The sequence below is a fragment of the Megascapheus bottae genome, chromosome 2 (genome assembly GCF_031878675.1).
Source record: "Megascapheus bottae isolate mThoBot1 chromosome 2, mThoBot2.hap1, whole genome shotgun sequence".
Classification (NCBI taxonomy): Eukaryota; Metazoa; Chordata; class Mammalia; order Rodentia; family Geomyidae; genus Megascapheus; species Megascapheus bottae.
In genome coordinates, this window is record NC_143510.1 from 1,502,998 (window position 1) to 1,517,281 (window position 14,284).

Here is a 14,284-nt window from a genome sequence, read left to right on the forward strand (position 1 = left end):
AGAGCACAGGAACCTAATACCAATACGCAGACACATGAACTCTTGTGCATGATTTTTAATATTCTCTTCAATATCTTAAATTTCTTAGACCAAAGAAGAAGGAAAAGGAAGAAAGGGGGGAAAAATAGGATAAGGGGGAAATGGAGAGAGAAAGGAAAGAAAGGGACACAGAAGAGAAGAGGAGGAAAGGGAGAGAGGGAAGAAAGGAGAAAGGAATGAGAGAAGGGGAAAAAAGGGAGGGAGGACAGGAGGGAATCTTTTCACTTTTGTCTATTTAAAAAAAGAAAAGCTGGATGCCAGTGGTTCACACCTGCAATTCTACTTGGAAGATGGAGATCAGGAAAACAGAGTTAAGGCCAATTTCAGCACAAATATAAGACCTTAACATAATCAAGAGCTGTCATACTAGGCTAGATGAGAAGCATAAATAGGTGGATCATGGTCCTAGATAGCCCAGGACACACATAAGGCAAAATATAACAAAAATAAGAAAGACAAAAAAGAGCTGGAAACATGGCTCAAAATGGAGTGCACTTAGCCTAGCAAGTATGAAGAGATGAGTTCAACACACAGTAGCACATGAAAAAGAAATCAAGAAATAAAGAAGCAGGCTGAAGAAGGGTGGCTTGTACTTATAATCCTGGCTACTTAGAAGGCAGAAATTGAGAAGATTACATTCAAGGGCAGCTCAGGCACAAAAAAGCAAGCCACACTTCATCTCAGTGAAAACGAGCAATGAAAGCCAGGTATCGCCTGTCATCTCACCTAAGCATGAGGTATAAAATAAGGAGAATCTGTATCTACAGTAGCCCAAGCAAGAACAAGCATGCCAACCTGAAAAATAACTATAGGAGAGGGGGATAACTATAGGAGGTGGTTCAAGTGGTAGAGGACCTGCTTAGCAAGAGCAATGACCTGAATCCAAATCCCAACAGCATCCACCAACTGATTAGCCCATACAAAAAATAAACTGGGAATCCACATGCATCACTATGACTAAGTAAACACAGCTTTGACATGAGGTTTTTCCAGAGGTTAACTGAAGATAACAGTCTTAGGTCCTTTTGTGCCGGGCTGGCTCTGAACCTTGATCCTCAGATCTCAGTCTCCTGAGTAGCTAGGATTACAGGCAAGAGCCACAGAGCCCAGCAACAATGACCTCTTGAGACACTCCTTTGTTCTGAGTGTTTAATGTGTTTATCAATCAAAGGAACAAATAAACTATCTTTTAAAGGTCAACACAATTTAGTCTGCAAATGCACAACTTGATGAAATGTAAGACAGCTGAAGTCAACATGTTTTATCTTGAATATTGACATTTCTGAAAATCCATTTGCCCTAAGGTCACGAATCCAAAATGGAAAAGACAAGAAAATGACAAAATGGAACCATCAAAATGTCCCCCACCGTCTGCCTACCCATCCTCAAGAGCCTGCCCAGTGAAGTTTAACAATTTAAAAAGAGAGAAGGTAAATAGTTTCCTGAGAGCCTCAGCCAGGTGCTGCTGGCTCGGGCCTGTGGGCCTCCTACACAGACCTGAAGACGATGGTGCAAAACAAGCCAGAGCAGGAAAAGCCAGAAACAGAGCTGTGGTTCACACAGTGGAGTTTTTTTCCCCCTCTAGGGACAGCACCCAAGCCCAGAGTTCTAAGGGTGTGGGGAGGTGGGGCAGACCTAACAGAGTATCAGACCCCATCCTCCTCTGGCTCTCCAGAGTCAGTTCAGCTATAACCCCAAGACCCAGACAGAGAACAACTGGCCCAGAACCACAGCAAACTCCAAGGCAAGGAGAAGCCATTTTCCAGCAGCAGGCTCTGCCCCCCTTCTCATTTACCTCCAGTTTCAAAGTATTCTCTTTCAAAAATAAAATTAAAAAAAAAAAAAACTCAGCCCCAAGAAAAGTTATCAAGATCTTCTGCACTGTTTGGGCTTTTCATAAACAATGAGGGGCTGGGAAGAGTTTTATGCCAAAGGCATTCCTTTAGGTTCACACTTGCACAAAAACACACCTGAAAAGCCTTTTATAACTGGAAAGAAGAAAGAAACAAACAGAATTGGGCAGAAAATGCAGACATGACAACCAAAAGTGCAGTTTTATAATTAAAGGGAAGACTGGACTCAAACTTCCAATCCTCCTGCCTCAGTTTTTTAAGTGCTGGCATTGCAGGCATGTTCTACCATGCCTAGCTATGACAGTATTTTCAACCAATTATTGCCCCATCATGATGACTTTAACCATTTTAGACAAGCTGATCATTTCAATCAGCTTTCTGGTTTTTAGTTTTTGTTGTTGTTTCCATACAGGGATTGAAGTCAAGGCCTGGGCACTGTCTGTCCCTTAGCTTTTTCACTCAAAGCTAGAGCTCTGCCACTTGAGCCACAATTCCACTTGAAGGTTGTGGTGGCTGTCTGGAGATAGACTCAGTGACTTTTCTGCCTGAACTTGTTCCCAATTGGGATCCTCAGAAGGAAAAAATCGATTAAGTCAACACATGGAGTCACCTTTCCTGCATTACAAACAGTAACTCCTGCTACTCTCATTCTTATGATCACAAAGACAAAAAAAAAAAGCTTTAAAAACTCTTACAAATCTCATGTTGTTACTGTATCTGACTTTGTTTCCTGGTATATTGTATATACATTTATTGGTTTATTGGAAATAGGGAAGGGGGGAAACAAGATGATGGGGAGGGAAATGGGAACAAAAACATGAGATGGTATCAATGTGCAAAAAGTAAAGCACCTACTACCTGACAAATGTGACTGTAACCCCTCTATACATTATCCTGACAATATTTTTTAAGATAAAAAATCCCTTTTACAAACATTTAACGTTTAACAAACACTCCACCATACAGACTCTGAAATATACCAATAATTCATCACATGTCTAGAGCATACTGAGTTCATAAGATACAACACAAACAGCATTCCATCTTTTTGCATAACTCCAGCTGGTTGTTTGGATTTGGATTTTTTTTTCCAATTAGATAAATTCATTTGCCTTTATATCCTAAAAATCCATAAAGTTCCATTCCAACACTCCAGCAATATTCACAAAAGCTAAAGCATTAAGGACAAATCTTTTGGAGGAAGTGGAGGGTACAGAGGCTTGAACTCAGAGACTAGACTGGGAGCTGTTCTCTGTCTCTCTTTTTTTTTTGCCAGTCTTGGGGCTTGAACTCAGGGCTTGGGCATTGTCCTTGGGCTTTCTCAAGGCTAGTGCTCTACCACTTGAGCCACAGCACCACTTCCAGCTTTTTTTTTCTATATGTGGTACCGAGGAATCAAATGCAGGGCTTTGTGAATGCTAGGCAAGCACTCTACCACCACTCAGCCACACTCCCATCCCTGGGAGCTATTTTTGAGTCTTTTGCTCAAGGCTGGTGCTCGTTAACTTGAGCCACATCTCCAGTTCTGGCTATTTTTTTCTGGTTAATTGGATGTAAGAGCCCACAGACTTTCTGCATGGGCTGATTTCAAACCTTAATTCTCAGATCTCAGTAGCCAGGATTATAGTCCTGAGCCACCAGCATCTGACAAGGAAAAATCTTAATAATGTTGAGTCCTTCTTGGAAACAGCAGCTTCCAAAGATTTCAGGATCATTATGAATGTTCAGCTTCTACATAAAGGAATAAAGATCATGGTACTATGAATGCCATTAAAAATTCATAAATCCATAATAGGAAACACTTCTTTCATGGTAATTAGGATGTCTATTTTAAAAACTAGTGAATTAAGCCTTTATTTGATTTTCCACCTAATGATTTGTTTATTAATGCTTCACTCAATTATCATGCTAAATACATGACAATATTAAAAAGTCAACAAGCTCAGAAGCTAAGAACTACAAATTCTGAGTTTTTTTAAATGAGGCCAGCATTCATTAGCTAAAAATGAAGTCTTATCACAAGCTTTCTTTATCCTATTAAACTCTGATGAGTCTTCAATCAATGCTACAAATATGTTTAACTTTTATTGAAGATTTCCCTCTAAAATATTGTAATCCCATAAAATGAAACCAACTGAATAATATAAACAAGTCAAAGCATATGATGAGTCAAAGTTTACAATTTTCCTTTAGAAATATAGCCAAAAAGGGAAGTTTATAAAAAGAAAACATTTCTAAACAATAATTATTCCAATCAGGTTTGAGCATGAAGTAAACATGAGCAGGAGTTATGAAAAGCTATATTTAAAGGCTATTATAAAGCCAGGTGCCAGTGACTCACACCTGAAATCTTAGCTACTCAGGAGACTCAGATCTAAGGATCACGGTTTGAAGCTAGCCTGGGCAGAAAAGTACCTGAGAGACTCTTATCTCCAATTAACTACTCAAAAACCAGAAGAGGAGCTGTGGCTCAAAGTGGTAGAGCACTAGCCTTGAACAAAAGAACTCAGAGACAACACCTAGGCCCTGAGTTCAAGCCCCACAACAGACAAAAAAAAATGGCTATTAGAAGCTCATTTTACATGTTAACTCATTTTTCACAATAGGTATAAGTACTATAATATTTGAGGAATCTGAAACAGAGTTTGGTGTCAGTGTCTCACTCCTATAATCCCCACTACTCAGCAGGCAGATCTGAGGATCCTCAGGGTGTCACAAAAGAATCATTTATATGCCCTATAAGTGTTTACGAAGCTAAGACAAAATGGCACTGCTTTTATTACTATCACTCTGACAGACTTCTTTAAAAAGAAATGGGGGCCAGGAGTTTGGCCTAGTGGTTAAAGTGCTTGCCTAGCATGCACGAAGACCTGGGTTCGATTCCTCGGTACCACATACATAGAAAAATGCTGGAAGTGGTGCTGAGGCTCAAGTGGTAGAGCTCTAGCCTTGAGAAAGTCCAAGGACAGTGCTCAGGCCCTGAGCTCAAGCCCAGGACTGGCAAAAAAAAAAAAAAAGAAATGGAACAGGAAACAAGAAATGCTAAACTGGACGACAATAGCATTAACCAAAAGAGTAAGGAATCCACAACAACTACTTACAACCCCCTACAAGTGCCTGCAATGCTCTGGGTAAGAACAGAAAGCTGCCATTAAACCACATGGAGTTGGCCTTGAACTGCTATTCCTGAGTACTGTAGATGGCATTGGTTGCCAATAGAAAAGTGTACCACTTGAGATCCAGTCCAGGAGCTGCTTGTGTCTCATGCCAACCTGAAATGCCTGCCTCCTGAGAGTTTTCTCTTTCAACATATGTCCTGGTGCATGCAGTTGGAAGCAGACGCCTGGGCTTGACTGCTCTGCGTGGTGAGAAAGAGAACGTACCACAAACTGGCTGCGATTCACAGAGCGGTGAAGGCTGCCAGGAATCAGTATCCAATTGAGAACAAACGCGGCTCTGTCAATGAGTAGAAACTCCACCGAATCTTATCCACAAATTAAAAAGAATTTGCCTCTTAGCATGAGATTTATTGGAAGAAGCTTTTAGTGTAATGTTCCGAATTAAGCCAAGAAATATTTTGAGGAAATTATTTTTATTCTAAGCTCAGTTTAAAAACCAAAGGAAAGCCAGGTGCAGTGGCTCACACCTATAATCCTAGCTACTCAGGAGGCTGAGACATGACGATAGTGGTTTGAAGCCAGGCTGGGCAGGAAAGTCTGAGAAAAAGCTGAAGATGGATCTGTAGCTCAAGTGGTAAAGCACTAGCCTTGTGCACAAAAGAGGCTCAAGGATAGAGCCCATTCCTAAGAGTTCAAGCCCTAGGACTGGCAAAAAAAATAAATAAATAGAAATTAAAAAAAAAAAACAGAACCAAAAGAGAAAGTGGTGGCTCATGCCCGTAATCCTAGCTACTCAGGAGGCTGAGATCTGAGGATCCTGGTTCAAAGCCAGTCCAGGCACTAACGTCCATGTGACTCTTATCTCCTTAAATTAAAACTGGAAGTGGGGCTGTAGCTCAAGAGGTAGAGCAGTAGCCCAGGCCCATAGGTCAAGTCCCACAACCAACAACAATAAGAACAAAAAGCCACACACACACACACACACACACACACACACACACACACACACACACACACTGAACTCTGGGCCTTGGGTACTCATCATTTGACTTCTTTGCATAGGCTGGTATTCTACCACTTAAGCCGTACCTCCACTTCCAGCTTTTAGGTAATGATTAAGTGCAGAGAAGAGTGCCATGAGCTTTTTAGCCTGGGCTGGCTTTGAACTGTGATCCTCAGATTTCAGTCTCCTGAATAGCAAGGATTACAAGCATAAACTACCAGTGTCCTAGATGAACCAGAAAATTTCCAACTGGGAAATGCAATCAAGGCTACTAGTCTAGTTTAAGGAGTCTCTTACTTTTTTCTGTTGTGCTTCAAGTTCTTATTCTATAAACTAGGCTTCACTTTGATGCCCTTCGTGGGATTATTCAACCTGTGTTTGGAGTTGCCATCAGTGATCCAGGAAAACTCTTGAGAATTCTTATGTGCCTGAGCTCATCTTAAACAAATAGCTGCTAAATTCTCACTTTCCTGCAGCTTGAGGTATAAAAGAAGCAAACCACCTACTTCGTTGCGTGCATTGATGATGAACACACTGCTAATTGCCAGCACTAGATCAAAGCAGTCACAAGAAGGATAATCTCACACTCACGGTTTTCTTGAATCCCCAGAAATATGTGGAGAAGAGTTCCCGGGATTCCCTTCCACACCTGTACTGTCATAAATTCACAACAACAGGCCCGGCTCTGGCGGCTCACATCTGTTATCCTAGCTACTCAAAAAATTGAGATCTAAGGATTGAGATTCAAAGCCAGCCTGGGCAGGGAAATCCCTGGGATTCTTATCTCCAATTAACTTGCTAAAAGTATGTGGCTTAAGTAGCAGGACACCAACCAACCAACCAACCAACCAACCAACATGTCAATGAGAATACAAGGTCCCAAGTTCAAGCTTCAGTATCGGCATATGCACACACGCACACACACATTTTAAAAGTTGAAAATTTAATTCACATGACAGTCCATGAATAGGTGTTGGCAGAGCATATCCAGGAAAGGGAGGGGACTCTTTTGATGCGGAAGCTTCACAGACCAGGGCCCGTGACTTCTATCTTCAAATGATAGCAAGGTCCTTCCTTGCTTCCTCTAGCTATTCCCTATCCTCTCCCTCTTCCTCTCCCCCTTCCCCTCTCTCTCTGTCCTGGGGCTGAACTCGGGGCCTGGGTGCTATTCCTGAGCTTTTTTGCTCAAGGTTGGCACTCCACCATGTTGAGCCACAGCTCCACCCTTGGTTTTCTGGAGGCTAATGGGAGATAAGAGTCTCGTGATTTTCCTGCTTGGGCTGGCTTCAAACCACAATCCTAGATCTCAGCCTCCTGAGTAGCCACCAGCAACTGGCTTATTCCTTTCTTCTTATCCCAATTCATACAGGCAACGAAGGGAGAGAGGGACAGAGAACAGAAGAAAAGGAAAAAGATGAAAAGACAAGAGGAGGGAGAGAGTGAAAAAAGGTGCCTTCTCCAGGCAACGCTGAACAGTGAAGACATGCTACCAACACCTAATCCAGTACCTCATGAGGGTCCACAGGGCTCTTGGAGATAGCAGAAATCCACTTTTGGGTTCTGGTGGCAGAGGGGAATGGCAACCACCCCAACCCACTTTGTGTGGGAAGCGCTGCCTCCCGAGATCTCGGTGGGAGTGGGGTGGCAGGGAGGAGGTGCGGGGGCTCCCAGGCTGCTGAGGGCTGTGCTCAGGGAGGACTCCGTTGCTCCTGAGTACATAACAGAATAAACAAAGTTATCATGAACAATTTATTATGCCGAGAGACACCAGCTCCTTTGCTCCCAAGATCTCTCCCTAAAAACAACCAGTCAAGACCTTGAACCCCGTATTTTTTTCATATATTTTTATTATAATTAATAGAGGGGTTACATTATATTCACCAGATAGAAGGTGCATAACTTCACAAACATTGATACCCTTTCTCATGTCTTGGTCTCCATTTCCCTCCCCCACCCTACCCCTCATCTTGTTTTCCCCCCTTCCCTATCTGATTTCAAATAACCAAATAAGCATATACAGTATATCAGAAAACAAGGTAAAATACTGTAACATTTCCTATGTGGCAACTTGTACGGGAGTGCCTGCTTTTGTCCAAACAAATAGTTAAAGAACAGGTGGAAAGAAGCACAAAGACGCTTGGAGAAATACCTGAGAGAGAATCGAGTAAGCAGGAAGAGGAAGAATTAAATGGTAGTGATTTAGAAAGCCTGTGCTCGGGTGCGGAATTGCAAGATAGGGAGCCACCGCCATTTGCGACTCCGTGGGAGGAGCCAACAGCGATCTATCCGCAAGTTAGCTAAAAGAATAGAAGCGTTAGAAATGGGGGATGGGTGGGGTTTTCCAGTGTTTGAGGATCAAAATCAGGTGAGATTTCATCAACCAATAGATTTTAAATCCGTTAAGCAGCTAAAGGAGTCTGTTATGGCTTATGGACCCCAAGCACCTTTCACTATTAGTATGTTAGACTCATTGGCAAATTTAAATTTGGTTCCCAATGATTGGAAAAAATTATGTAAGGCAGTGCTGAGTGGAGGACAATATTTGATTTGGAAGACTGGCTGGCAGGAGTTATCCCTAGAAACGTCACGTAGAAATGCTGCGGCCGGTTTCCCACAAAGAAATAGAGATGCTTACAGGTGAGGGTCACTATGCCGCGTTAGAGGCACAATTTCAGTATGAACCAGGAACACATGCGCAGATTGCTACTGCAGCTACCAGAGCATGGAAGACCTCACAAGGTTCTGGTGATTTACAAGGTAATCTCTCAAAGGTTCTTCAGGGACCTAACGAGCCTTATGCAGATTTCGTAGATAGATTCAAACAGCCACTCGCGTCTTTGGCGATGCTGACACTGCGATGCCATTAATACTTCAGCTGGCATTTGAAAAGGCAAACAAATGGTGTCAAGCTGCAATGACCATGGAAAGGGAAGAAAGATTTATCCGTTTACATAAAAGTCTGTAGGGACATTAATGATGCAGTGGTCACAGGACAGGTGATTGTGGCAGCCATGAGGGGTGTGCCTCCCTTAGACCCTGCAGGGGGAGCTAGACAAAGAACTTGTTTTCAGTGAGGCCAACAAGGACACTTTAAGAATCAATGCCCTAGTAAAGGGCTCCAAAGAGCTTCGGTGGTGAAGACAGAAAAGTCCCCAGTGCCAGGGATCTGGCACTGTAGAAGGGGTAAACATTGGGCCAATGAGTAGATCTGCCACTGACATTGATGGGAACCCGGTAAATAGGCTCTGGTCAAAAAATAGAAGGTGGGGCCCTTTGCCTCTGGGCCCGCAAATGTACAGGCTATGGAGATGCCAGTGAGCCATACTCTGGGCATAATACAGACCCTTCCTCATCATAATCCTTTCTTTCCATTGACTCTCTCGTCCAAGGAACCTCAGGCAGCACAGGATTGGACCTCTGCTCCACCTCCCCACTCATATTAACACCTCAGATGGGAGTCCAATTAATTCCTTCAGGGGTGTCAGGGCCTCTCCCTCCAAATTCAGTAGGCTTACTTCTTGGGCGTAGTTCGCTTACCCTTTCCGGCCTTCATATCCTTCCAGGGGTTATAGATCGTGATTATACAGGTGAAATTAAAATTATGGCGAATTTTCCCCATGGTATCTCGGTCATCAGTCCAGGAAATAGAATAGCCCAATTAATCTTACTTCCAGGTATGCATATGCCTCAAAACAAAGAATCCAAGGGATTTGGGTCAACTGGGAAAGAACAAATGGTTTGTTGGGTGCAGGATTGTTCAAAAAGGCCTCTGCTCAAATTACTTGTGCAAGGAATGACCATTGAGGGTCTCCTTGATACTGGGGCAGACATATCCATTATCAATGCTCAACATTGGCCTAAGCAGTGGCCTCTTCAGAAGGCTGATTGCACGTTTGAGAGGGTTAGGATTTTCACAAAGTCCTGAACGGAGTGAGGAGGAATATAAAGGCACTTTTCAGCCTTATTGTTGGCATCGTTGCCTATCACAGTATGGGGCAGAGATATATTACAGCAAATGGGAGTACATCTGACCACAGAACCTGTCAAGGAAAACAAAGAATCCTGGATGGTAAAACCTGAATGAGGATATTATCCAGGTAAGAGAGCCTGGACAATGATGCACAAGCAGGGTTACCTGGAAGGGAAAAGTCTAGGAAAACATCTTCACGGAAATCCTCAGCCTCTGTCCATAACCCAAAAAAAGACCGCTGTGGAGTTTGTTAGCCTTTTCATTAAGGACCACTGCGAAATCACCGTTAAAAATAACATGGAAATCTAATAATCCTATTTGGATCCCTCCGTGGCCCTGGTCAAAAGAGAAACTCCAAGCGGCCCAAAAGTTAGTACAAGAACAATTGCAAGCTGGCCACATTGAGCCTTCTACTTCTCCTTGGAATTCCCCTATTTTTGTAATAAAAGAAGAAATCTGGAAAATGGCAACTTCTTCATGATTTGAGGGCATTAATACTTCTATGCAACGTATGGGTCCCACGCAACCTGGCCTCCCTAATCCTGTAGCCATTCTAGCCATTCCAAAGGGATATCAAATAACTACTATTGTCATTAAGTATTTTTTTTCTGTTCCATTACATCCTGAGGATGTTCCAAGGTTTGCCTTTTCAGTACCCGCTATAAATAATGAAGGTCCTTGTCAAAGATTTCAATGGAAAGTCCTACCTCAGGGTATGGCTAACAGCCCAGCAATATGTCAGGTGCATGTTGATGCAGCCATTAAGCCGCTTAGAGAAAGCTATCCTGATGTAATGGTAATACATTATATGGATGATGTTTTATTAGCACACCATAATTTAAATTTACTTTTACAACTTTTTGGCTTGATGTCGGATATGTTAAAGAGTCATGGACTACATACAGCTGAGGAAAAGGTACAATCAGGTTCTCCGTTCTGTATTTGGGATATCAAATTATGGATACATGTATTAAGCCACAAAAAAATTCAAATTGCTAAAGATAAATTGATTGCTTTAAATGATTTTCAGCATCTCTTAGGGGATATTAGTTGGCTGCGTCCCTCCTTGGGGCTATCTACAGGACAACTTAAACCCTTATTTGAGATATTACGAGGGGATCCTGATCCCTCGTCTTCTAGGGAGCTTACTCCAGAAGGAAGAAAAGCCGTGCTTCTTGTGGAAAAAGCTATTGAAAGAGCTCATTGTGATCATATTGATTTTTCTAAAGAGCTCATGTTTATTGTAATTTCTTCTGCTTATACACCTACTAGAGTTTTTTTTTGGCAAGAAGGTCCTCTTTTGTGGGTCCATTTTTCAACTTCTCCAAAGAAAGTTATTATGCCTTATCCATCTATGATAGCTGAATTAATTATGCAAGCCCTTACTACCTCCCTTAGGGTTTTTGGAGTTCATCCTTGTGAGATTGTTACCCCTTATATATTTCAACAATTGGAATATTTAATCAGAAATACCAACGAATGGGCCATTATACAATGCTCTACTCAAGCCCGCTTTGATAATTATCCTCCCAAATCTAGTTTATTATCATTCTGTTCAGAACATCCCATTATATTTCCCACTATAGTTAAAAAGGATCCCATCCCAAAGGCCTTGACAATATTTACAGATGGATCTTCTCTCGGCACTGCTGCTGTGGTTACTAAAAATACTGTACTTACACATGTTACCCCTCATAAGTCTGCTCAGTTAGTAGAATCGGAGGCTATCATTGTAGCCTTACAACGCTATCCTTATGTTCCTTTAAGTATTTTTTCTGATAGCTTGTATATTGTTCAACTTTTCCTTCTCTGGAAATTGCTTGGACCTATTTCACCACAAACTCCCGCCATTTTTGTGTTTTTCCAGATTCAGAAAATTTTGTGGAAACGTAGCAATCCTGTTTTTATCGGGCATGTACGAGCTCACACGGGATTTCCAGGCCCGTTACGTAAAGGAAATCAATTAGCTTTCTTGGCTATGAAAACTATTTTTGTTTTTTCAGTAATGGAACAGGCTGCTCGCTTTCATTCTCAATTCCATGTTAATAGTATGACCCTTAAACAGCGCTTTAATATTACGAAAGAGCAAGCCCGAATGGTTGTTAGACAATGTCAAAAGTGTGCTCCCTCCCTTCCAGTGCCTTATCTGGGTATAAATCCAAGAGGTTTACAACCCAATCACATTTGGCAAATGAATGTTACTCATGTGCCTAGATTCGGTACTCTGCAGTAGGTGCATGTATCTATTGATACCTGTTCTGGATTCATATCTGCTTCCTCTCATGTTGGAGAAATGGTTAAGGATGTCATATCTCACATGCTGCATGCATGTGCACCCATGGGGATGCCTAAAAGTATAAAACCAGATAATGGTCTGGCATATACATCTGCTTCCTTTCCTCAATTTTGTGCAACTTTAAATACTGTTCATAAAACAGGTATTCCTTATAATCCTTAAGGGCAAGGGATAGTAGAGCGTGCATATCAGACATTAAAATTGTTGCTTTTAAAGCAAAGACTCCTAAGGATAGACTTGCTATAGCTCCTTTTACTTTAAATTGTTTAACTCTTGATGCTGAAGGACGTTCTGCAGGAGACATTTTAATCCTTCTAGAAGTCATAAACCTTTAGTATTGTGGAAAGATATTCTCTCTGGAAACTGGAAAGGACCAGACCCTGTCCTCATGTGGGGGCGAGGAACTGTTTGTGTTTTTCCACAGGATGCTGACAGTCCCATTTGGGTGCCAGAGAGACTGATACGTCAGACAGTGGAGGCTCCTTGGAAGCATGTTGGTCAAGATGAAGGCTCTTCTACTTAGCACGAGTATCTTTTTAATGTGCTCCCATGTGGATCCCAAGCTCATCGTATGGGCCATTGTTAAAGGGTGGCCACTTCCTCTAACCAATATTTCCGTCTTTGTTTTCTACTAATTCTTCCATTGGCCTCCCTGCTATTCCCTATGATTATCCCTTTGTCTGATAATCTTACGGTTCACTTGCATGGTAGTCTTAGTTTTTCTATTGGTTTCAATCTCTATTTGTTCTAATAATTCTATTAGTTTTTCATGTTATCATGAATGTTGTTTTCTTAGTCATACAGGTGGAGGAAAATGCTTTCCCGCTTATCAGTAAAAGAAGTAAAAGAGATTTTGGTATTTCCCTGGCCATGGCGGTGGCCATTGCCGCATCTGTGGCTGCCGTTACTGCCACGAGTATTGCCTTTGCCACTGAGGTTCCTACAGCTTTGAATACTGCATTGCAGACCCAAGAAGCCATTAATCAGCATGTGAGGACTGGAATTGTTATGCTTAATCAACGAGTTGATTTATTGCAAGAACTGAATATTCTGGAGCAGGTGATGAGCACCTCTTGTGTAGTTGCTTATTCCGGATTTTGCTTGACGGAGTACCATATAATAATTTCAGTCGAGCGGCTTATCTGTCTAAAGAACTTGGACGTAACATGGAATGCTCAGTTTGATAACTTGACGGCCTCTCTACGTGCACAAATAATTATTGTTCATCAGACACATGTTGATATTTCAACCTTGGATGATTGGTCATCTTTATTTGAGGCTATTTTGTGATTTAGTCAAAGGTAGGCAGGATTGATCAGCTTGGGTTTTTATGTGCTATAATTGTAATATGTCTATATTGCTTGTGTAAAATAATACAGTCAACGCAGACAGTGAATGCTAATGGCATTTGCTGCCATGGAAACAGGTGCATCCCCTCAGGTGTGGCTTGCTCAAATGGACAGCTGGTAGTAAGAGACGGGTAAGTCCCAGCTGTTAGCCTATCAACCTAAGACAGGAGCCAAGTAGAGAGTACTTGGTAATCCCATGACAGGTAAGAAGACTAACAAGCTTGGAGACACCTAAGACAGGCACAGTCAATCTGATATGATGGTAGCCCTATAGATCCTAGGTTGTTTCTTTTTATTTCTAAAATAAAGACGGGGGAGATGCTGGGAGCCGAGTGCAGGGGCAGGCTGGCCCATGAATCTGCATCACTGAGTAGGATAACCACACAAAGAAATGAGCTGTCATGGATGAACGCCATGCCTAACTTTGAGCTATATCGTCAGTATTATGAATCACTTTCTGCTGAGACTTGATTACCATTGGGTACAAATGTGTTATTGCTTTATCACTCTCTGCTGAGACCTACAGTGAGAGTAAACACGTGGACTTCCCTGTCCTGCCCATCTTTGTGCTGATAGGCTCCGGCACCCGATATTAGCTGGAGGGACTTCCTGAATAAACGAGTTCCTGCCTTGACGGATCTCCCTGACACGTCTG

The 14,284-nt window shown here is 42.1% G+C and overlaps 1 protein-coding gene across 1 annotated transcript in view; it reads right to left on the minus strand.

Moving 5' to 3' along the window:
- The window catches only part of Tmtc1 (transmembrane O-mannosyltransferase targeting cadherins 1), a 123,254-nt gene that overhangs the window by 84,709 nt on the left and 24,261 nt on the right, over positions 1 to 14,284 (minus strand). The window contains exon 5 of the mRNA XM_090319239.1: positions 7,523 to 7,723. Coding sequence (XP_090175365.1) covers positions 7,523 to 7,723 — 201 coding nt within the window. The remainder of the gene's footprint in view (positions 1 to 7,522; positions 7,724 to 14,284) is intronic.